The sequence below is a fragment of the Scatophagus argus genome, chromosome 11, assembly GCF_020382885.2.
Source record: "Scatophagus argus isolate fScaArg1 chromosome 11, fScaArg1.pri, whole genome shotgun sequence".
NCBI lineage: Eukaryota > Metazoa > Chordata > Actinopteri > Scatophagidae > Scatophagus > Scatophagus argus.
This window is the reverse complement of record NC_058503.1, coordinates 13,751,305-13,773,017: the sequence shown is the minus strand read 5'-3', so window position 1 is coordinate 13,773,017 and position 21,713 is coordinate 13,751,305. Positions and strand designations below refer to the sequence as shown.

General features: G+C 41.9%; 1 protein-coding gene across 3 annotated transcripts in view; it reads left to right on the top strand.

The window, feature by feature from the left end:
• The window catches only part of fmnl2a (formin-like 2a), a 49,298-nt gene extending 27,909 nt beyond the window's left edge, over positions 1-21,389 (top strand). Inside the window, exons 5-27 of one of the 3 annotated variants that reach the window (XM_046403201.1) lie at positions 204-287; positions 1,505-1,660; positions 5,153-5,261; positions 5,492-5,568; positions 6,446-6,539; positions 7,782-7,856; positions 8,877-8,987; positions 9,261-9,410; positions 9,881-9,982; positions 10,298-10,622; positions 10,777-10,974; positions 12,688-12,812; positions 12,902-13,104; positions 13,316-13,550; positions 13,697-13,765; positions 13,857-13,937; positions 14,034-14,163; positions 14,273-14,436; positions 14,568-14,669; positions 15,629-15,724; positions 16,161-16,284; positions 18,997-19,096; positions 19,491-21,389. In XM_046403201.1, coding sequence (XP_046259157.1) covers positions 204-287; positions 1,505-1,660; positions 5,153-5,261; positions 5,492-5,568; positions 6,446-6,539; positions 7,782-7,856; positions 8,877-8,987; positions 9,261-9,410; positions 9,881-9,982; positions 10,298-10,622; positions 10,777-10,974; positions 12,688-12,812; positions 12,902-13,104; positions 13,316-13,550; positions 13,697-13,765; positions 13,857-13,937; positions 14,034-14,163; positions 14,273-14,436; positions 14,568-14,669; positions 15,629-15,724; positions 16,161-16,284; positions 18,997-19,096; position 19,491 — 2,911 coding nt within the window. In that variant the 3' untranslated portion in view covers positions 19,492-21,389. Of the gene's footprint in view, positions 1-203; positions 288-1,504; positions 1,661-5,152; positions 5,262-5,491; positions 5,569-6,445; positions 6,540-7,781; positions 7,857-8,876; positions 8,988-9,260; positions 9,411-9,880; positions 9,983-10,297; positions 10,623-10,776; positions 10,975-12,687; positions 12,813-12,901; positions 13,105-13,315; positions 13,551-13,696; positions 13,766-13,856; positions 13,938-14,033; positions 14,164-14,272; positions 14,437-14,567; positions 14,670-15,628; positions 15,725-16,160; positions 16,285-17,561; positions 17,867-18,996; positions 19,097-19,490 lie in introns of those variants that run through there. The other 2 variants (XM_046403200.1, XM_046403202.1) reach the window with 2 other exon arrangements.
• Positions 21,390-21,713: the final 324 nt, after the last annotated feature.

The window sequence follows — 21,713 nt, the reverse complement described above, 5'->3', positions numbered from 1 at the left end:
GTTTTTCTAGCTGCAGCTCCCGAAGGAAATAAGTTTTTGTTGAAACCAAATAAACTCAGAAACCAAATTACAAAAGCTGGTAAATCACTGACTGCTTGAAAGTGTACTTAGAGCTCTGCTCAGACCCTGACTAAATGATTTTATTAGCGTTTGGGTGCTGATAAGCCTTTTGTTGTCGTAAACTTGTTTTCGTCTCCCTTCAGGTGGGTCAGAGAGTTCTTAAATGAAGACAACAAAGGCCTGGACGTGCTGGTGGAGTATCTTTCTTTTGCACAGTATGCCGTCACGTAAGTCACGACCAGGTCTTTCTCTCTATATCGCTAAAGTCTGTGTGTAGAATTGACAAGCAACACAATGCTGCTATTCTGCTCAGCAGCTGATGCATCTCCACATGGCACCACCACCACCACCACCACCACTGCTGCTGTGGCTGCTGCCTGATTGTCAGAAACACTGAGTCACCCATTGCTGACACATTTGCACTGTGTATTATACCAACCATAGGCTTCTATTCATAGACTGACGGTGTGATTATTAGTCGGTCACAAAGTCCCCGTTCAGGGCCAAAGAGCTCCACAGTTAAATTTTTAATTCACTCCCCTACTTTGCCATATGTTATTATGGTCTGTCCACATTATGAATGGTTAGCCATAAAAGTGTGTTTACCCTCAGTACCAACTGCAGCAGCATTAAAAAGTCATGGAAACAACCAGTCTAAAAACGGAAATAGATCATAACAGGTATGCTGTAACTTTCCAGGGTTTCTGCCAAGTACAACAAAACACGAGACCTTTTGCCTACCTACTGTAATATGTCTAAGCTGAAAACCTGAAATTTTATTGTCAGCGCTGCAGTTGAGCACATTTTCATCTCCGCCAGCACTCATTAATACTAGTGCCTGAACAATATGTGAGGTGCAATAAATGGGACTTAGCTTAATGCATCTGCGTTTTTATTCATGTTTGATTATGGTAAAATCAGAAGTGTGTGCATAGGGGCATGATAACTGATGAGGCTTTTATGGTTTAACCCTGGTTCGTTATGGCCAGTGCTTACATTAGCATGATTATTCTTCATGAGCATATTTATTTGAAGATTGCTGTACTTTGTGTGATTCTTGCGATTTTTGAGTTGTATCTACATGATTGAATATAAGTAACTTTGGATAAAAGAACTAAACTAAACAATGTTACGTAGTTTTTGTAGCCAGGCTAACTAAATAAGCCTGGTTAGGTTGTTGCTAAGGTACTTTTGCTAGCACAAGTAGAATATGTGTCAGAAAGTAATGTTATCCAAATGTTAGCTTGTTTTGAGGTCACATATTTTACCTTTAGTGACACATCTACAATAAAGTTTATTTTAAGCTGCAAAAAGTTCTGCCAAACAACAACAAATTTTTATTTTTTTCATAGAATGCTATGGCCACTGCAGGCTTCAAATAATACTAACTTACTGCTTGCTGTGCCGGTTTCTTATTTTACGTGTTGTGTGTGCTGTGCAACAGGTTTGATGGAGACGGTGTGGAGAATAACCCAGAGGCTGCCATGGATAAGTCCAAGCCCTGGAGTCGTTCTATAGAAGACCTACATGGAGGAAGCACCCTGCCGTCTCCTATCAGTGGGAACGGCATCACACGTGCTGGACGACATTCCACGTTACGGTACGATGCACACACATACTGATGGTTAAAAAGATTCACCATGTGCGCTCGTGTTGTTTGTAACTTTTCAACCCCAGCCCCTTCTCTTGTCATCTAGTGTGCGAGAGCGATGTGCTGTATTGTGATTAATTTCAGAAGTCACACATTTCATATGATGCCTCAGCAGCTCCTTTATGCGGTCATGAGGTCTGTAAGACTTTAAATGGCTTAAGACACATTTCTGAAGCAGGAGGCAAAATACCATTTGTCTGGATAATTTGGATTGTCTGGTTTTGTACATGATTATGACACACAGTTGACAGCAATTTTTCATGTGACAGATGATGCGGCAGAAGGAAAAGATGTCTTTTTTTCTATATTGTTTCTTTTTTTTAATGAACATCACACAGACCACTTTAACTCCAAATCCTGCGTGCAGAGGATTTGACAACAGTTAATTCATAAGCCCATGCTAATATATGCTCTGAAGCACAAATCCCATTCAGTTGTGCATTATTTCTCTAATCCTCCCTGTCATTCCATTGATGTTTTGGTGCAGCACTCTTTGCCCATAGTTTTCTTGTTAAGTACTTCACATGTGAAATAAGTAAATTTAGCATGGAAGCAAAATGTTTTCACTCTTTTGCTCTCAATAATGTGGCCTTTATTCCAAGTTTGCCTTCAGTCATATACATTCATAGATGGGGTCGTTGTGATTCCAGTTTTGGAAATGCGTCCCAAACTGCTTGAATCTGTATGTGTGTGTAAGTCTACATGCTCATCCAGTTCTACTGAAATGATTTATTATACATTGACCCTACTGCCTATGCAACTTAACAGATTCTTCACTCCACAAGTAGCCAGCATCCAAAAATGATAAAAAACTTTTGTAAGCATATTCATAAAACCATAACATCCGTACAGAGATCAGGCATCAGTATCAGGAAGGAAACAACAGACGTTAAAGGTGTTTAATGCAAAATTTATGTTTCTTATGCACATTAAATGTTCTACTATCCAATTAGGCCTCCAGATGTCGCCCCCTGTGCCATCCCTCTTGAGCATGTACAGTGTGTGTAACAGGTCAGGGTGTCTCCTTTGTCTCAACTGTCTCTTTTGTTCTGTCCCGGTCTTCCTCCATAGCCATCTGCTCTTCTGTCTGCCAGTCTTCAAGAGCAGGCAGGTTCTCTTTGCTGGTTGAGAGTGAGCTATCTGCAGAGTTAACCCTGCATCCCTGCTCCCTCCCATGACACACGCATACACACACACATTCAAACCCCACCTCCCCCAGCTTCATTGTACATTATACCTCCCTGCTAGCACTGCTCAGTTTATTTGTCTCGCTGTCTGTGTCGGGGATGTGAATTATTTGTACTGCCACCCTCCCCTCCTGCGCTTCAGACTGAATTCTCCTCTTCCTCGGAGCAAACGGGTTGTTCTTCACTCATTGTTCTTGCCTGTGTGCTGCTTGTGTGGTTCCCTAAATGCCATTCTGTGCAGAAGTTACCCTAGTTTCTACGAAAACCCTGTAAAGGGCAACAGCCACTAAGGATACATTAGATAGCCTCTAATAGTCTTCTGTATTTTGGATGCATTATTATGCATTATCTTAATTATGAAACATTTGCTCTGATGTACTGTCATGGTTTTATAATTCTTAAATGTCCATTATGCAGAATCTTTGTCTCTTTGTCATGCTCATCTCGATTTAGATTAGATTTGAATTAGAAAAAATGTTATCTGAATAAATTACTGTCAACAACTGGATGTCAGATTAAGATTTGCATAATTTGTCTTTTACAAACTGCCTTCTTGAAGGACTCCGAGCACACTGAGCTGCCCGAAGTGCTCTCACATAAGGCGGTATGTGTGACGAGCTAGTTAGCTAGAAATATGTAGTTGTGTTAGACCTGTGTTTTTAAAGCCTGAAGATATAGCTATAGTAGTACTTGGTGTTTTTTTTTATTTTTTGTCTTAGTATTTTGTAGATCCTGGACAGTCCAGAACTTTGAGACACTCTCTTCTTCTTCTTCTTCTTCTTCTTCTTCTTCTTCTTCTCAGTTTTGGACATCTTGTCTCCTTGACGTTTTATATAGTTTGGCACTCAAATGTGAAATAAATCAGATTGTTAAACCAAAGTCAGGACAATTCTGTTTGTCTCTGACAAGGAGGACGCCATCCACACCTTCATATATTTTAAAATAGTTTTTAAAATAATCATCCTACGTCTTTATAGGAGAGCACACAGGAAATGACATGTTATTAAAGTCCATGGCCGAACTAGAATCTGGGATGTTGTAGGTACACGATCAGCACCTCAAACCTTAGGTCCCAACATACTCTCACTGCCTCACTCACTGCAACTCTGTCAGGAATTTTGGTTTGACTCAGCAACAATGTTTTTAACAAGATCAAAAAAGCCCTTTGGATCAACTTTTTTTTATATATATTTGATGTGTTGCATAAAGTTTGGGTGTGCAATTTCAAACAAGTCAAAGCAGATCAGGGTATTAACATTTTCCTGGCTTTATGTAATCATTTATCTGTGTTGCTTGGTTTGAGATTAGGAAATATTGTTACTCATTTCCTCCTCATTATGCCACACCTCTGTTTAGGTGCTGATGAATCAGTAGAAGAAAAAAAATCTCTGAATGAACTTATTTTTGCTGCTGTGTGAAGTGGACGCTGCAGTTATGTCAACAACTCTTTCATGAATCAGCTGCATGCACAAGTTTGCTTTACACTCGGCTGGCAACACGTCCTGCCACATATCCGCTTGTGTGTGAGCACAAACACAATATTTATTTTTTACAGCTTGTTTTAATGTGAACTTGGCTAATTAAAGAATGCTTCTGAACTGTCTAGCCTTGTTTTATTTTCAGACTGACAGGCTCACCATGTTGTGACTCACAGAGCAGTCACGCCTTTAGACACGGGAGCTGACACGAATTTGCGTGTCTATCAGTAGCCCGGAGACACATTTTTCTCCAGAACTTGGCTGGTAATTGAACCTTGTGACAAAAGTCTCAAAATAAACGTTTTTGCTCTTACTGGCTCTGCGTATTATTCAGTAATACAGCGAACCAGCATGTCTGTTTTTATTGTGAGAGCTGCACCAGGAGAAAAGGCCTCATTTTGTCCACATAAAGCTTCACGAACTCTGTGCTGCATTCAAATGACTGGCTGCTATTGAGCAGGCTGTAAGTGATATCTTTGTGAAAGACATAAAGTTGCAACAATTGAAAGAGGGCATCCTGTGGCCCCTGGTGAGGCTGTAGATTATGTGGCCCGTGTTTGTGTTAATGTAAGGTGGTGTGGCAGTTTAATGGCCTCCCTATGTGAAGGAGGTGGCGAGCGATGGAAGCTAATTCGCAAAAGGCATCTGTTTCCTTATTTATCCAATGCACTCCTGTTTGTGTTCACGTGCTCATATGTTCAACGCTTGTTTTAGTAAAACAACTTTGTTTCGAGGTGTTACTGAATCGTTTTTGTCATTTCTGTCGTTTGTTTTAGTTGCAACACGCTGCCGAGCAGGAGAACGCTGAAAAACTCCCGACTGGTCAGCAAGAAAGACGACGTCCATGTGTGCATCATGTGTCTGCGTGCTATCATGAACTACCAGGTCAGCCCTCTGCAGTCCCTGGAAGACGTCCACACAGACTGCAAGTCCCACTGGACTAAAGCACACTTATATAACTGAAGCCAAATTCAGTTTGTTCCACTGCTTGTTCTCCATGTTTCATTTATTATTCAGAGGAATGCATGTCTTGCTTATTCCGTGGCCCCTCTTTTCTGTTAATTAGATTATTTGTCTCTGCCTTTACTCTCTAATGTTTGTTTTTCATCTTGCAGTATGGCTTCAACATGGTCATGTCACACCCACATGCTGTGAATGAAATTGCACTAAGTCTCAACAATAAAAACCCGAGGTAAGTTAAAACAAAAACTTGAAGATTGACTTTTAAAGAAGTTCAAGTTTATATTATTTGTTTGCTCTTAACATGAACACCTGAATATTTTTACATTGCTTTCTTCTGATAAAGAAATAGATTTGTTACATTTGGAGCTTAACAAATCCAGACATTTCACAAAAAAAAAACAAACAGAAAAAAAACAAATCCATAATGGAGCATTCAGAGTCCAACATTAGTCTCAGTGCACAGTCTTATCCAGAATGAGTGTCTTTGTAGCTCAGGGGCACATTCATGCAGACAGACGGGTCAGGGCACCGCTGGCACACTCCACTACACTGGCAGCTGCTCAGCCAGTCGAAGAGCTCACTTCTGTGTGTGTGTGCGTGTATGTGTGTGTGCGTGTGAGTTTTTTGGGACGCTGTTTCACTTCATGCCCTGAGGTTTAAGGATTTCCTCAAAAGTGGATGTGTAACCACTTCACATCACCTGTCACTTATCGTCTCGTCCGAGCAGAGGAACCCTGCATGAATGAACTGGAGAGTGAACACACAGGATGTCCTGTTTGCTCCAAAGCACACAGGACACACAGAATTTAGGCCTGAAGTATTCATTTTTTATACCTGCCTTAATGCAGTGGATGAGACCAAAATGTGGAGCTCCTTGTTCGTTTTTTTCTGGTTGTGACATTACAAAACTTTTTTAGCAATTACTTTTCTAAGGTAGACCTCATATGCTTAATATGCCAACACGTGAAGTAGATCCATTTTATGAAGAGGTTTCATGTTAAATTACACTTTTGTCCACTTTGTTAGCTCCTTGTTTAAGTGCAGTTTTGCTACAGCGCAGTCATTTACTAACCATTCCTGCCTTTATTTTATGTTTTGTTTTACAGGACGAAAGCTCTGGTTTTGGAGCTTCTGGCGGCAGTTTGTCTCGTGAGAGGAGGCCACGAAATTATTCTCTCTGCGTTCGACAACTTTAAGGAGGTACGAGCTGCAAGGAGAGGGGAAGTGGGGTCTGCAGAGACGAATATGTCATTACATTTTGACTGTGTAGTTTTAAACAGTGACTCAGTCCTGGAGGAATGTTGCCTCAGCAGATGAGGGACCAGCAAATTCCTCATTCTTGCATACAGGATAGCATCTAGGAGCTCTTTTGTCCACAGATTACAGAGAGCAGTTTAGCTGCATAACATGAGGACTCACTCAGTGCATAACTGTCTCAACACCCAGAGAAAACCTGTTACGTGTGTCTCAGTAGGATTTGGCAGATGCATCAAAGCTCAGAAAAGCAGAGAGAAAGATGTCAGATAGCCTCGCCTGACCCTGGCCTGCATGGATGAGGCCGTCGGAGAAAAGAGTGGGAGGTTTATGATGGAGTAGGCGCTAACAGCAGCCCCATTTTGTAGCATACGGCCCACGGAAATGGGCCGACTGCAGTTAATGCAATATTTACACCCCTGAATGAAATATTGAGTGTTGCTCTCAGTGGCATTAGTGGGAGAATAAGGCTTAGAGAGAACACAGCTCGTCTAATGAGATGAAGTTTAGTGTCATGATAGCGTAGGCAGCTGGTGGCATTTGAGGACACATTTCCGTATCCTTTTTTGTCGTTGTCAGTTGTTTATTTCTTTCTTTCTTTTAGGTAAAATGAAACACTCTCAAATGCAGTGTCATTAGATCTAGTTTGCTAAGTGACTTTGATATCCCGTGTTTGATGGAAGGGCTGCAGGCTGAGACTCTAAAACTTTATTCAGAGGTTTTCGGATACGCGCACCACCCCCCATCCTCCTTTCCTTCTCAATTCTTTATCATGCTCCATCTCCCTCATTGCCCTCCAGATGAACCGTCTGAACTGCAGAGCATCTCTCTCTCTCTCTGTCTCTGTTCTTTTCTGTTTCCCAAATTCTAGTTCAAAAGGGCCTGACTAGCAGCACAAAACTGCTCCATTATATGTAGTAAAAGTTGTACCACAAGTAGTATTGAACACAGAAGCACTGTGTACATACTCAGGTGGTTTTAAATAAAGCGAAGGAATCATTCAGCCGCAGTTCATGAATAACTGATCGAAATAATTATCACTCTGAAATCTGCTCTCTTTCTCTGAGGTTATGGCGAGCTGTGATGTATTTAGCAGCTGACGACCATCTACTTTTTGTCTTCATTTAAAGTGTGTTGCTGTCCAGTTGTTTACTGAATGCAGTGTGTGAGATGTGGCTTGTTTTGCAGGTGTGTATGGAGACACAGCGGTTTGAGAGGCTAATGGAGTATTTCAAGAATGAGGACAACAACATTGACTTCATGGTATGTTCACACACACAAATGCTGCAAATGGCTTGTTGGTTGCACAGGGATGGCAGTGCGGGTTAGACGGGAGCACAGGAAATACGGACATTTTAAACACTGTGAACTGTAGATATGTCCTCATATGTTTGTACAAAGTCAGAAATAACTCCGCGAAGACACCAGTTTTGGTTCCATTTTGACGATATGCACTCACAGGGCTATCAGTCTTTGTTTGAACCCTGTAATTTTTCTCCTCACAACTCAAAGCTACAGATGTGTGGTGTAGTACATGAAATAAAAGTGGCCCTCAGTGAGGAACCGTTGCCAAGGCTGTTATTTCCAGGCCGAGTAGTGCTAATTAGCCTGGCAGATAAAAATAAAAAGCACTGTGACGAAAATGCCAGCTTAGAGTCTTAGTGTCTTATAATCGATGTGAGGCAGATACTGCGCGTGTGAGTGAGTGAACGCCAACAGATGCTCAAGTGTTCAAATAGGATTTCTGTCACTAGTCTGCCGACGGTCCCTCGGAAGGCTTTCATCTGCTTAAAGGAAACAGACTTTGTCAAAACTGCCACGTCAACACCAGGACAATTGAGCTTCTTACCAGAGGTTCATGTGTGTGTTTGTATGTGTATGTGTATGTGTGTGTGTGTGTGTGTGTGTGTATATACTTTAGATATTGTGTGGAGACGACTCCTGATCTGTTTATGCAGGTTCCCGTAAGTCAGCCAATGGAGTTGAACTAGTTGATCTTGTTGATTTATTTTTTTCAGATCCTTTTTAATGTACCAGATAAGCTGCTCTGCCCACCGAGCAGGCACAGCAATAAGGATTTATCCACACAGTTTCAGTGGAAGCGTGATAGTGACCATAAAACCATGTCATATTTCCTGTTGCTGTAACGTGTTAGCCACGCTTTGATGTCAGCAATGTGTTTGGATCTCATGACCATTTTATTTTATTATTTTAATTACAGTAAGTGCTGTGTCAAATCCTCAGCCACTAACTGCTCTGTTATGCTCTATTTTTATTCCCTAGGTGGCTTGTATGCAGTTCATCAACATAGTCGTGCACTCTGTGGAGGACATGAACTTCAGAGTTCATCTGCAGTTCGACTTCACCAAGCTGTGTCTGGATGACTACTTAGATGTGAGTTCAGACATAACGCGCAGGACAAATGGTCCAACAGACTCTTAATTTTCAGCTCAATCCACAGGTTAGGTTGTCATTAGAGGACCCTTGAGAGAGAACAGTGGTCAGTAATGGCTTTCCCATTATTTCAGGAAAAAACTGGTCAGTTCAGTAAATGTTCATCTTATTCCTTGCTGTGTAGGTGAGATCAATGCTGGCCTCAGAGGATGAGATGTCATCCTCGTGCCTCTTTTCACCACAGTATCTCATTTTTATGGGCATGTTTTTCAGAAACTGAAGCATACAGAGAGCGATAAGCTGCAGGTCCAGATCCAGGCCTACTTAGATAATGTGTTTGACGTGGGAGCCCTTCTGGAGGATGCAGAGACCAAAAACGCTGCCCTGGAGCGAGTGGAGGAGCTGGAGGAGAACATGTCACATGTGAGCGCCCTTGATGGTTGACTTTACTCTCTGAAAATCCACAAAACTGTCTCCTCAGTCTCATTTCTCTTGTGTCCCTGCATATTAATATGCAGCATGTCAGGATGTTGATGGCACAGAGTGCTGATGGGGTACATGGCAGTCTGTTTGAAGCTCTGTCACACTTGCTTGTTATCACGCAGTGCCCTCTCAGAGTGGGATCGATCTCATGCTTCCCCTTAACTGTCAGCCTTGTATAAGAAGACTGTGAGGGCGCATTAAACATGGACATACACTAACTCACTCACTCTTTTTGCAATGTTCACTTTTAATTGATCACAATTAATTTTAAACCAGAAGAATATGTAGGCTAAAGGCCCAGCATCAACACCCCACTGGATCACTTTGTTGCCATATTGCGTTGGATGTTGTCGTAACAATAATGTAAAGCCACCCTGTGACCCTGTTCCTCCTGGCTGTTGTTCTTATAGATGACGGAGAAGCTGCAGGACATGGAGAACGAGGCCATGTCCAAGATCGTGGAGCTGGAGAAGCAGCTGATGCAAAGGAACAAGGATCTTGAAGCCATCAGGGTCAGACTTCCACCTTGAATTTTCACCTTCATCTTTTATGTTGCCATTTAAGTACTCACAGTTTCCACAGAAAGCAAACAGACGACACTCGTGCCGCCACATATGGCATAAAGTATACGATAAGACTACATAAGATGGAGGATATTTGTGTCATCGAATTGATATTTACAGTTGTATACTTGTTTCCCATTTTTGTGATAGTAAATGATTTCTCTGTAGATTACGGTATTTATTTATTTATTTCTTGCTGCCAAAACTCGCTTCATGATTCTAGTAGTATGATTCTAATCTTAACTGATTCTGTCTCCCACACAGGAAATCTACAAAGACACCAGTTCGCAGGTACACTCACTGCGGCAGATGTTGAAGGAGAAGGACGAGGCCATCCAGCGACAGAGTAACCTGGAGAAGAAGATCCACGAACTGGAGAAACAAGGCACCATCAAAATCCACAAGAAGGGAGATGGAGACATCTCCATCCTGCCCACAACACCATCTGGTGTGGAGGGTTTACCAGGTGCCACAGTGGGAGGAAATGGTGCAGCTGTTGGTCCAAGTCATGTGGGAGCCGAAGCAGTCATTCCCACTCCACCACCACCGCCACCTCCGCCACCACCTCCACTACCAGTGAACGGCACATGTAGGTTTAATATTAGTTTATTACTGTATAAACTGTAAATGTAATGTATAAAATGTTTACAATATATGCACATTTCACATGTCAAATAATAATAAAAAAATTGTTTCTTGTACTTAGTTTTTGTTTATTGTTTACTGTCTGTTTTTTCTCCCAGTGTTAAATGGACCATCATTGGCCATTCCTGCAGCAGCAGTAGCTCCCCCACCTCCTCCACCCCCACCTCCACCTCCACCTCCTCCCCCAGGGCCAGCCTCAGAGATTTCTGCACCTCTGCCACCTCCACCCCCTCCTGTAGCCCCCCCACTGCCCGGCTGTGGGACACCCACCGTCATCATGAACTCTGGGTTAGCAGGTAAGGTCATCTAATGGGGAAAAAAATAGACTCATTGAGGCATGTTTTTGTCTGTATGTGATGTGACATGCGATGATGATGGGCGAAGAAATTTGCGTGTGTTTATATATAGTAACATGCAGGATTTGTGATGACGTGACCTATGATGCTTTGTCTTCACATATAAGGACATCACAGTATTAACATCTACAATAATCTAATCTAGAGTCTGTAGCTCCTGCTTTAAATCCGGCTGTATTCCAACGACTGTACAAACTTTTAATGTTGGTGCCACCTTAACAAGCAGAGGCTTCACAGTTAAAGCCTTCAAGTGGTTGGGAAGGAAAGCGCGGGCTCGAGACAAGAAGTGATGCTGGAAGGTTGTTACTGTGAAGCAGCCGCATGTGTGTGATTGGATGTGGCTTGCTGCTCAGTAAAGTTAGTCTAAATTTGTGTTTGTACGGTTTGGTTGATGGACCAGAATATTGTATTACTGAGTTTATAACTGGCAGGATATTTTAATATTTATAATATATATTTTTCAAATATTGTATATATTTTATATAGTATATATTTAAAGTCAGTTTAAACTAAGGTTTCCACAGCAACATAACCTTCGAACATGCATGCTTCTATTTAAACGATGAGTATTGATAAGCTCATATGAGCCCTCATATGACTCAGTGAATTAGGCTTTCTGAAACCAGATGAACCTGTACTGTATGTAGATATGGGTGCACATTTCTGGGTATGCTTGCATGGATGCTGTTGCTGCATGCGTACAATACAGCAACACCAGTTTTGTAGTAGTAATACACAGCGAGATTCTTTATCATGCGTGTATGAGATGTGCATATGTTGGCTTTCTCACTAACTCTTTCCAGTTTCTTAATGATGTGTCTCTGAATTGTTTCTTTTTCTGCCGACCAGAGGGACCCATCAAGCTTTTCTGTAGGTTTTTCTTGTCATGTTTGGTGTTTTGTCCCCTCCCCCATTGTTCCCTTCCTTTGTCACATGTTTTGAAAATGGTATTTTCAGTTTCTGAATCCTAGTAGAAAACACAGGAACCCGTCCTATTTGTGAAATTTCAAGTCTTTTACAAATAATCCAGCATTGTTTTCACTTTTTCAAACCGATTTTTCGTTTCTGACAAAATAAATTGGTATTTTCTAAAAACAAGTTAAATCTATGCGCTATTTCTGTCATTCTGCTGGTTTTCCAAAGTAAGACTTTTAATCAACAGAGAAAATACCAAATTTCAAAACTCTGCATGGTTCCTCCACACCTTGCTGTAGTTTTGTTAATGTGTGTGTGTGTATCAAAGTGTTTGTTGCATGCTCAGACACAATGACCTGCTGTGGTATGTTGAAGATATAAAGTCACATCACGTTCAGCTTCACTGAATCGGTCCAGGTGGCCAGAAATAGCCATAATCTGTCCGATAAATAGTTTGTCTCCAGGCCAGGCAGGAAATCCACATCGCAGGCACGGCCCCTTGACCTTTTTCTTCTCCCAGCAGCTCACATGTTCACTCAGCTTGTTCACTCACCAAGTGCCCTTTTGTTAAGTTTAAAGGAAGGGGGGATAAAATCAGAAAGTGATCAACTTGAAGTAGGACTGTGTGTTGTTAGAGTGACATATCCACCCTTTCATCTGCACGTGTCTGAATGTATGTGTGTGTTTACTCTGATAGCAGAGAACAACGCTGTGCTAACTCCTCTGTTTCCTGTGTAGCTGTTAAGATCAAGAAACCCATCAAGACAAAGTTCCGTATGCCCGTCTTCAACTGGGTAGCTCTGAAACCAAACCAGATAAATGGGACCGTCTTCAATGAGATCGATGATGAGCGGATACTTGAGGTAGGAGTCTTCTCTCAGTTAGCAAGTCCTTTTCAATTTCATTTTCCCAATAACAAAATATAAACTGATTCTTTGTTGCCTCCTTTAAGGACTTGAATGTGGACGAGTTCGAGGAGATGTTTAAGACGAAGGCCCAGGGGCCGTCAATCGACCTCTCCTTGAGCAAACAGAAGGTCATCCAGAAGGGGCCCAACAAGGTGACGCTGCTGGACTCCAACAGAGCAAAGAATCTGGCCATCACACTGAGGAAAGTGGGCAAGACTCCTGAGGAGATCTGCAAGGCCATTCAGATGTAAGTCCCTTCAAAATAAAGCAAAAGACCCCAGTTCTTCTTGTGTGCTTCATCCTCATGTTGTATATTTCCTGAATGAGACGGGAAGGAGAAGGATTGTTCTTACTGTATTGCAAATTCAAGCGTTTTGATGTCTTTTAATGTTCTGCGTCTTTCATGTAAGTTTTCCAGCATGTAATCCATATGTATTCCTACCTAACCCGTCTTTCAGCTTTGACCTACGAACCCTGCCGGTGGACTTTGTGGAGTGCCTGATGCGCTTCCAGCCCACGGAGAATGAGATTAAAATCCTGCGGCAGTTTGAGAAGGAGCGCAAGCCGCTGGAGAGCCTGACGGACGAGGACCGCTTCATGATGCAGTTCAGTAAAATCGAGCGTCTCATGCAGAAGATGACCATCATGGCCTTCATCGGCAACTTCTGTGAGAGCGTGCAGATGCTCACACCGGTGAGAACCAGGATCTCTTCAATGCTATGTCTCGAGACTAAGGACAGAAAATAATTAGATGGTGTCCATATGAGACGTTGCACCCAGAGAAAGCGACGATGCTGCAATGAGCATCTTCTCATGTCATCCTATTTTTTCCCACACAGCAACTCCATGCCGTCATCGCAGCATCTGTGTCCATCAAGTCGTCTCAGAAGCTGAAGAAAATCCTGGAGGTAACGGAGTCATTTGAGTCTGGATTGAACATGATGTTAAATAAACACATACACACTTTTTTTCACCTTCTTGGTCCTTCTTGTTCATCAGATTATCTTGGCACTTGGAAACTACATGAACAGCAGCAAAAGAGGAGCAGTGTATGGATTCAAGCTGCAAAGTTTAGACTTGGTAAGATGCCTCTTCCTGCCCTTTAAAACCTTCTGCTTTTTTTTGCTTACAAATGTTTTCTAGAGTTTTACGCTTTCTCTTTTACTCTCCTTATAGCTCCTCGATACCAAGTCAACGGATCGTAAGCTCACACTGTTACACTACATAGCTAATGTGGTAAAGGAGAAATACACGCAAGTTTCGCTCTTCTACAACGAGCTGCACTATGTGGAGAAAGCTGCAGCCGGTGAGACGTACTGATCAGGCGTGTTTGTTTCAGTTTAACGGCTGCTACACTCTTTACGGTTCAGCGTGGGCTTTAGACATGACACTAACACTTCTGCTTGTGTTCACAGTGTCGTTGGAGAATGTCCTGCTGGATGTTAAGGAGCTGAACAGAGGCATGGAGCTGACCAAAAGAGAGTACAGCATGCACGGCCACAACACCATGCTCAAAGAATTCATCGCACACAATGAGAGCAAGCTGAAAAAGCTCCAGGATGATGCCAAGATTGCACAGGTAGAATGAGCACACTTTTGTTGTGGAATTTACCCCAGTGCCTTGTTTTATTAACTCTGTTGAAGCTGACGGGGTTGCGGATGAAGTCGTCCAATTGTGTTCTAAACAAGTCCACTCTCTGTCTTTCAAAGGACGCCTTTGACGAGGCGGTAAAGTTCTTCGGAGAGAACTCCAAAACAACTCCGCCCTCCGTCTTCTTCCCTGTGTTTGTGCGATTTGTTAAGGCTTACAGGGTGAGTTGGATAATCTCTCTCACGGTTCCACAAAATCAGTTGTAAAGTCATACATTAGCAAGTCGGTGGTTTTCCACTGAACGTTTTTGTTATTTTGTTCTTCTGACTCCCATGATACAATGCAACTCAACCAGCAAAGGTTAGGTTGGAGATTCGGTTGTGGTATGCTAGTTGTGACTAATGTAACCTCAAGCTGCCAGCCTTGAGCAGAGATGAAGAGTGGGCTAAAGAGGTCTGGTAAACTCCACACCCCCAGATATTTCTCAGAAAAGGCATTACACAGTTTTTTATTTACTATATGCAGGAGAACTGTACAAGACCCATAAACAATATCCGGCGTGTAAAATTGCTGGAGACCCTTTAAGTCAGATGAGCGTCTGGGGAGGGTGAGTGTGGGAATAGATGGATAAGTCGAAATGCTCGTGGGTGTTGTGTGTGTGACGCAGTCTGGATGTGCTCATGTGGCACGTGTACTGTAGTGCTGTGCGTGCATATGCGGTGTGTTCGTCTATACCAAATCTAATTTAAAAGTAAAAGAATTTTTATGAATGAGTAAATGAGTAAAACCACAAACAAAAACCCTTTGCATAGTATGTTACTGCACACAGGCTTTTTGCACCAGCGTGTTGATGATGTTTGCCTCTTTGTGAATGAACACTTCCATGTTTTACTCAAAGCAGCAGTTTGATCAACAGGTTTATGTGAACTGGGATTTGATCCAAGACTTGCTGGTTTTCAGCTGTTTCCCTCTCATGGATGCCTGTGCATCAGATCTGTTTACTGCAGTCCTTTTTCTTCTTTACTGGTCTAAACCACGTTCATGACTTCATTTACCACATTTCAACAGTTTCATCACAGCACATGCGATGAAACTGTTGAATAAGAGCAAGAGGTTCTTGCATCATAACACCACAGTTTTCTGTATGCTAAACTGTGACATGTATGTGTTGTCTCTTCAGCAAGCGGAGGAGGACAACGAGCAGAGAAAGAGACAAGAGCAGATTATGATGGAGAAACTTCTGGAACAGGAGGCCATGATGGAGGAAGACCAGAAGGTAAGTCACTATATCTAGACCTATACCCCCCCGCCGCTTTCTAGGGCAGGAGCCTACAGTGGATCACAACGACCAGAACGTAAGCCGGTTCCACTTCCTCCCCTGCCGCTTCATCCTCCAGACTCCTGATCATGGGATTAACACCGATTGCCTGCTGGGTGTAGTTTTATCTGGATCTACCGTCTGACACCCTGCCGAGCTGCAGTGCACTGACCCAGGATCTGTGGTTATACTTTCTAAATGGTCCAATTAACTCACACGTGCACAGACTAACTGAGTAAAGAGATGCGTGCAGCAATAGGATGGGAAATTGGGTGGGAGAATCCTTTGTGGATTATCATACTGTAGTCATGACTGGGAGTAAGTTATAAATAGCTTAATAAATAGCTGTTAAATGATGACTCAATGTGTGTGTGTGTGTGTGTGTCCTCCTCAGTCTCCATCTCATAAGAACAAGCGGCAGCAGCAAGAGCTGATCCAGGAGCTCAGGAGGAAACAGGTGAAAGACAGCCGCCATGTCTACGAAGGCAAAGATGGAGCCATTGAAGACATTATTACGGGTAACGTTAGCTTGGCCTGGCTTCAGTCTCTTGCCGCACAAACACACACACACACACACACACACATCTATACATTCAGGGCAGTCTGCATGAAGGTCCTCTCTGGTCCTGTACATTCAGTCATTAACAAATCGATTCTAAACCAACTAACACAATGACTTTGGCTCTTTTCAAAATTCTGTTGTCAGATGTTTGAAGACCAAAGGTATAATAACCTCATGAGTACAAACATGCACTGACAGCTCAGCTAATCCGGTGACATTCAGCACAAATGTGTCTGATGATCATTGCTTATCTTATCTGCTTTGTCACTGCTTTGTAACACCATCTGTATGTAGACGGGGCCGGGTTGTGACTAGCTCCCAGAATACAAATTAACCAGATGGTCATAAATGCATCCTCTGTTTACTGAAGGGCAGTGTTGGCATTTATCTCAGTACATTTACTCAGGTACTTAAGTACAATTTAGTGGAACTTGTGTTTTATTTACTATTATGTTCCCATATTATGCCACTTAATACATCTTTTTCACTAGGTTTCATACTCAAATATTGTACTTTTAGTCCAATCGATACATGTATTTGATATCTGTATTTATTACAGCCAAACCAACACAGGATTTCTGAGGCTGATTTTAGGATGTTGTTTTTGTTTTTTACTTAAACATATACAAACAATCTTGATGGGGATCCTTTGAAATTGTGTGGAACATTTGACATAAATAGTAAAATTTTGCGTACAGAATATGTGATAAATGAATCCATTGTGGGCTGTTTTTAAAGTCGTCTCCTGCTCTAACAGCTGTGACATTAAAATGCTACTTATATATTAATTCATTATTATTAACTGTAATATAAGACTGCATTTTATGATTTTCTCTCACTGCGCACATTTTGTTGTTAATACTTGAGTATTTTTACTTCTGCTTGAGTACATTTTTGCAGACCTGAATTTAAGCACAAGTTGATCCAAATCTCTGTGTTACAGTGTGACTTTGTTATATTCTAACACACAAGGCTAGAAAAGAGTTCATAGTAAAACTAGGAGCCCTGGAATAACCAAAGTGTTTTTTGTCAGGCTCTTCAGTAGAGCATTAGCTGCTAGAATTCACTCTCAAACACTCATATTGACATTTTGCCCCCTCCTCGCCCCCCGATGCTGTTGTTGGGTTATTTGCTTAGCGCTAACCAGTGCTAAACCTCTGTAGGAGTCTGCTTTTCTTATACTGTGTTTGTCTTGTCTTGTCCTGGCTGTTGTCCTTGTTGTTCTCGATGCAGTGCTGAAGACAGTGCCCTTTACCGCCCGCACAGCCAAGCGCGGCTCTCGGTTCTTCTGCGAGCCCGCCCTCAATGAGGAGTACCATTACTAAGCTTATAGAAATGTCTCTCTTCTCTAAGGTTGCTGGAACGAAACATTCTCCTCTTATTGCCTTTCTCTCCTCCATCCCTGCATGAACCGTCCCACTAGACTCTCATACCTCAGATCTGAGACGCTCACACACACACGCACACAGACACACGTGACTGAGTGTGTGCGGTTCTGTGTTCACGTGTTTTCTTGTCCCCCCCTGAGCATAACTCGGTTTTGTTTTTTGTTTTTTTTTCCTCCACCCACCTGCATGAAGTGTGACAGTCTCATTTATCATCATCACTTTATCGAGCATGGCAAACCATAATGTCACAGAGGAAAGTGTCTCCAAGGTCATACTCTGTACTGACAGAAAGTAGGTGAAGAGTGCACTTCTTGTCATCAAATTGTGGAGCAGGAAAATTTAAGCTGCGAGCTGCCATCTAGTGGTGACAGATTGAAAACAAATAATAACTTAAGGGTTTCACTCAGGTATGACTAATGTCATGATTGTGTAAGTGCCTGTGGCATTGTAACATGCTTTTTGTGTGTTTCAATCACTGTTTTACTCATAAAGAAATGTTTTGTGTGTTCATTAGCACATCATTGCTGCTACTGCTGCTGTTAGAGCTTCTTGCATGCAGTTTGCTCCATCCTCACCACTTTTCCAAAACGTTTCCCTTCCCTCCCTGCCAGCCCCGTGTGCTGTGCTTTCTGCTGCAAGCCCACCTTTCTGTGGTCTGACAGGCTCACTAATATCCTGCATGGTGTCTTCTTGTAATTATGCTGAAGTAGTCTGTCTATGCAGCTGCACTCTGTGTGTGCTACTAACTTGTAAACAGATTGTTTAACTGCATTTACACCTGCTTTGTGGTAATTAATTCATCGCTACTCAGTGTTTTCTTGGCTGCACGCATGCTTTGCTTTCTTTTTGGTCAAGACGCTGTTAAACATAACATTCCTGCTGTGTCCTGGAAACATATTTGTTTATTTCAGTTCACAGCTGCTCTGTATTGGATGTCTGAAACGGGCTCTTCTTCTGTCCTGCTGGTAGCCTCTCCGCAAAGCAGACTGGGTTTATAACACAGGCAAAAAAAAAATAAAATAAAAAAAGGAAAACATACATAAGCTTTGATCCTCCATTCCATCCTCCTTCCTGCCAGTTGAACCAGTTAACATCCTCCAGCTCTGTCCCCTCTTGTGCCCTTACCCTACTCTGACCTTTCTGCCCCCCCTCTCCATGCGGCCTGCTGCCACTTTGCTTTGCAGCGCTCTCTTTGCAAAGCCAGTGCGAATATGTTGGGCTGACATGCTCCGGTCGGCCTCCTCCATTTTTAACCTTCATTTTGTCTTCTCTTCATCTAGCCCTAAAGAAGAATAATATTACTAAATTTCCAAATGTCTACTCGAGGGTAAGGAACTCCTCCAGTAGCACCCCTGTAGTGGTGGATGTGTCCCAAACCTGGCAAGCATCTCTTTATTACCTCCCTTCTTGTTTTCCTGTCTTGTCATCTAGGGTCCTCTCAGTACTGACTTACCCTTTCCCTCTGTTCTCCTCATTAAATCTGCTCCATGACAGTACAATTGAATATCTAATGATTAAAAAAAATAGATTCTCTTTTCAGTAATTTATTCACCCTTTTCATGAGGAAGATGCATCTTGGTTTACAAGTCAAAACCCTTTGGCCTGTCTCAGTTGTAATACCCAGAGACAGCTGACCTGCAAGGCTTTTTTTTTCTGTGTAGAAACTCATGCTGCTTTGAAAGACAGGCTGCCAGCACTCTGAGCATGTGACCTCATCAAAAACATCCTGACAAGATGACTGACGGCTCTTTTATTCACCCCTCCCCTCCCGCAGATTTGAGGAATCAGCCTTACAGGCGAGCAGACGCTGTGCGGAGGAGTGTCAGGAGACGCTTTGACGATCAGAACCTGCGGCCGGTGAACAACGGCGAAGTGGTCATGTGACGAGGGAACAGTGAATGTGCTGGGGGCGGGGGTTTCGATGCAGACGGATGCAGAAGGATGAGAAGTGAAAGATGACAAGTGTTGATGTAGCAACCACAGAGATGAGTATGTATACATATTACATAAGAATACAGGTTATTCCATGTCTGTGGTGCAGTAGCTTTTCACTATGAAGGACTGGGACACGTATGGGACTGAATTTAAAGGGTCTGAAAGGTTGATTCGCAAACCTTAGACAAGCCAAGTGCCTGAAGTTATTTTTGTGGGCTAATGTTACGCTGTCTTCTTTTTGTCTGATGGCTGTTTTTGTTTTTAAATACTTCCCACTTCAAGCAATACGACTTGACCTGGCTTTAATTTTAAAAGGTGTGTAAAAGTGGACTCGCAACGGCCCCAAGAGCCACGTGAAGACATGCCTGTAGAATGTATGGGACGCGTTCCCTTTAGCTGTTACATCTTTTAGAGTCGACTTCGACACTCAGTAATATCTCAGTACATTCCAGTACTCCTTTCCATTCCTCATACTACATAGACGTGCTACTTTTCTTGGACATCTCACAAGGCTTTTCAACTTTGACTAAAAAAGGGCTGATTAACACGCATGAAGATCAGAAAATCATTAAAATACTTCATTTGTACTAAAGTAAAAGGTATAAGGCTGATGAAGAATGCAGTAATTCATGTCAAAATGAGGCCTGGCTAATGTGAAGTGTATGCATTCGGGGTCTCCATTTAAAAACGTTGCTTTTCTGTAGCAGCACAACAAATAAATCAAATACAGAGCAAATGAGCCAGCAACATAAAACACATTTTTCTACCAAACCTAGAAACTGGATGAAAAATACTGAACCCAACTGGATGAACTCGTTATGAAAACTGGATGTAACTTTGCATTTCATCTCTGTCAACTTTTTTTTTGTTTGTTTTTTTTTTTATTTTACAGCTCAATTATATTCCAGGCTACTGTGTCTACTCACTTTGTTGTAATTTTGATGTATAGTATTTAACCACTGAAAGGATTCCTTTAAGCTCGTGTTTTCATCTAAATGTGTGTCATTAAAAACATGACAAAACAAAAAGTACACAACACAATTAAGTTTCCTAAATGTACAGATATTTTGCTACAAACCATGTTTTTTTTTTATTACTTAATTCACATTAGCAGATGGTTAATATTGTACATATTGTTTAAACAAAAGTTTTCATTGCCTTGTGCTATTCAACTTGAATGTTATTTTAACTTATAGTTTCCATTTTTGTATATTTAATTAAGCCAAATGAATCTACAGTAGTGTATTAAATCATTGTGTCTCACTGTCACGCAGGAGGCAGCGAATCACTGAGTTTGCTTGTCGGTGTGCCACACGGGCGCCAAAACCAGCTAACGAAGGCATGTTCTGATGCGCAAGTGTTGGGAGTATTTGAACAAACACTTGAGTCACATTGTAAGAAATGAGACAATATATTAAATATACTAAACAAAGGTAGTTTCTGTTAAGCTGTGAGTAGCTGGTTTTCGTGGCTTTGTGACACACCTTCCTGTTGATTTTCTCCACTGAAGCATGTGCTGCCATCATCTCTTTTTCTCTCAACTTCACTGTCTGTTATTAGTGACATTTCTCTAACTGGATAATACTGGCATGTTTTTTTGTTTTGTTTTTTTTTTTTAAACTTTCACCAGAGATGTATTTTAGGCAGTTTGTGCTCATTACAAAAATAACAAGCCTTTTTAAAATTAGGTGATATGAGATTTTCAACGAATATGATCCAATAAAGTATTTACACTGAATATGAAACAGTATACCATTCCTTCTCTTTTTGAAGCAAGTGGGGCAGTTGCTTTCGGGTTTCATGACTACAACAGAAAAAAAGGCATCTAAATTATAAATGCGGTCTAATACGACACTTGTGCAATATATTGTCCTCAGGAAAAAAAGCAATGTGAGCAGTTTTTGTCAACGCTGTCATGTCTTCTTCCCAGAAGAGTGGAAGCCGTTTTAGCTGCAAAGCAGTCTACGTATTTAATGTGTGATGTCACTCAAGTTTCTGTTGGTGTCCCAATAGTTTTGTTCAGGAAGTGTACAAGCATCCAAAATGGATTTGGATCAACACC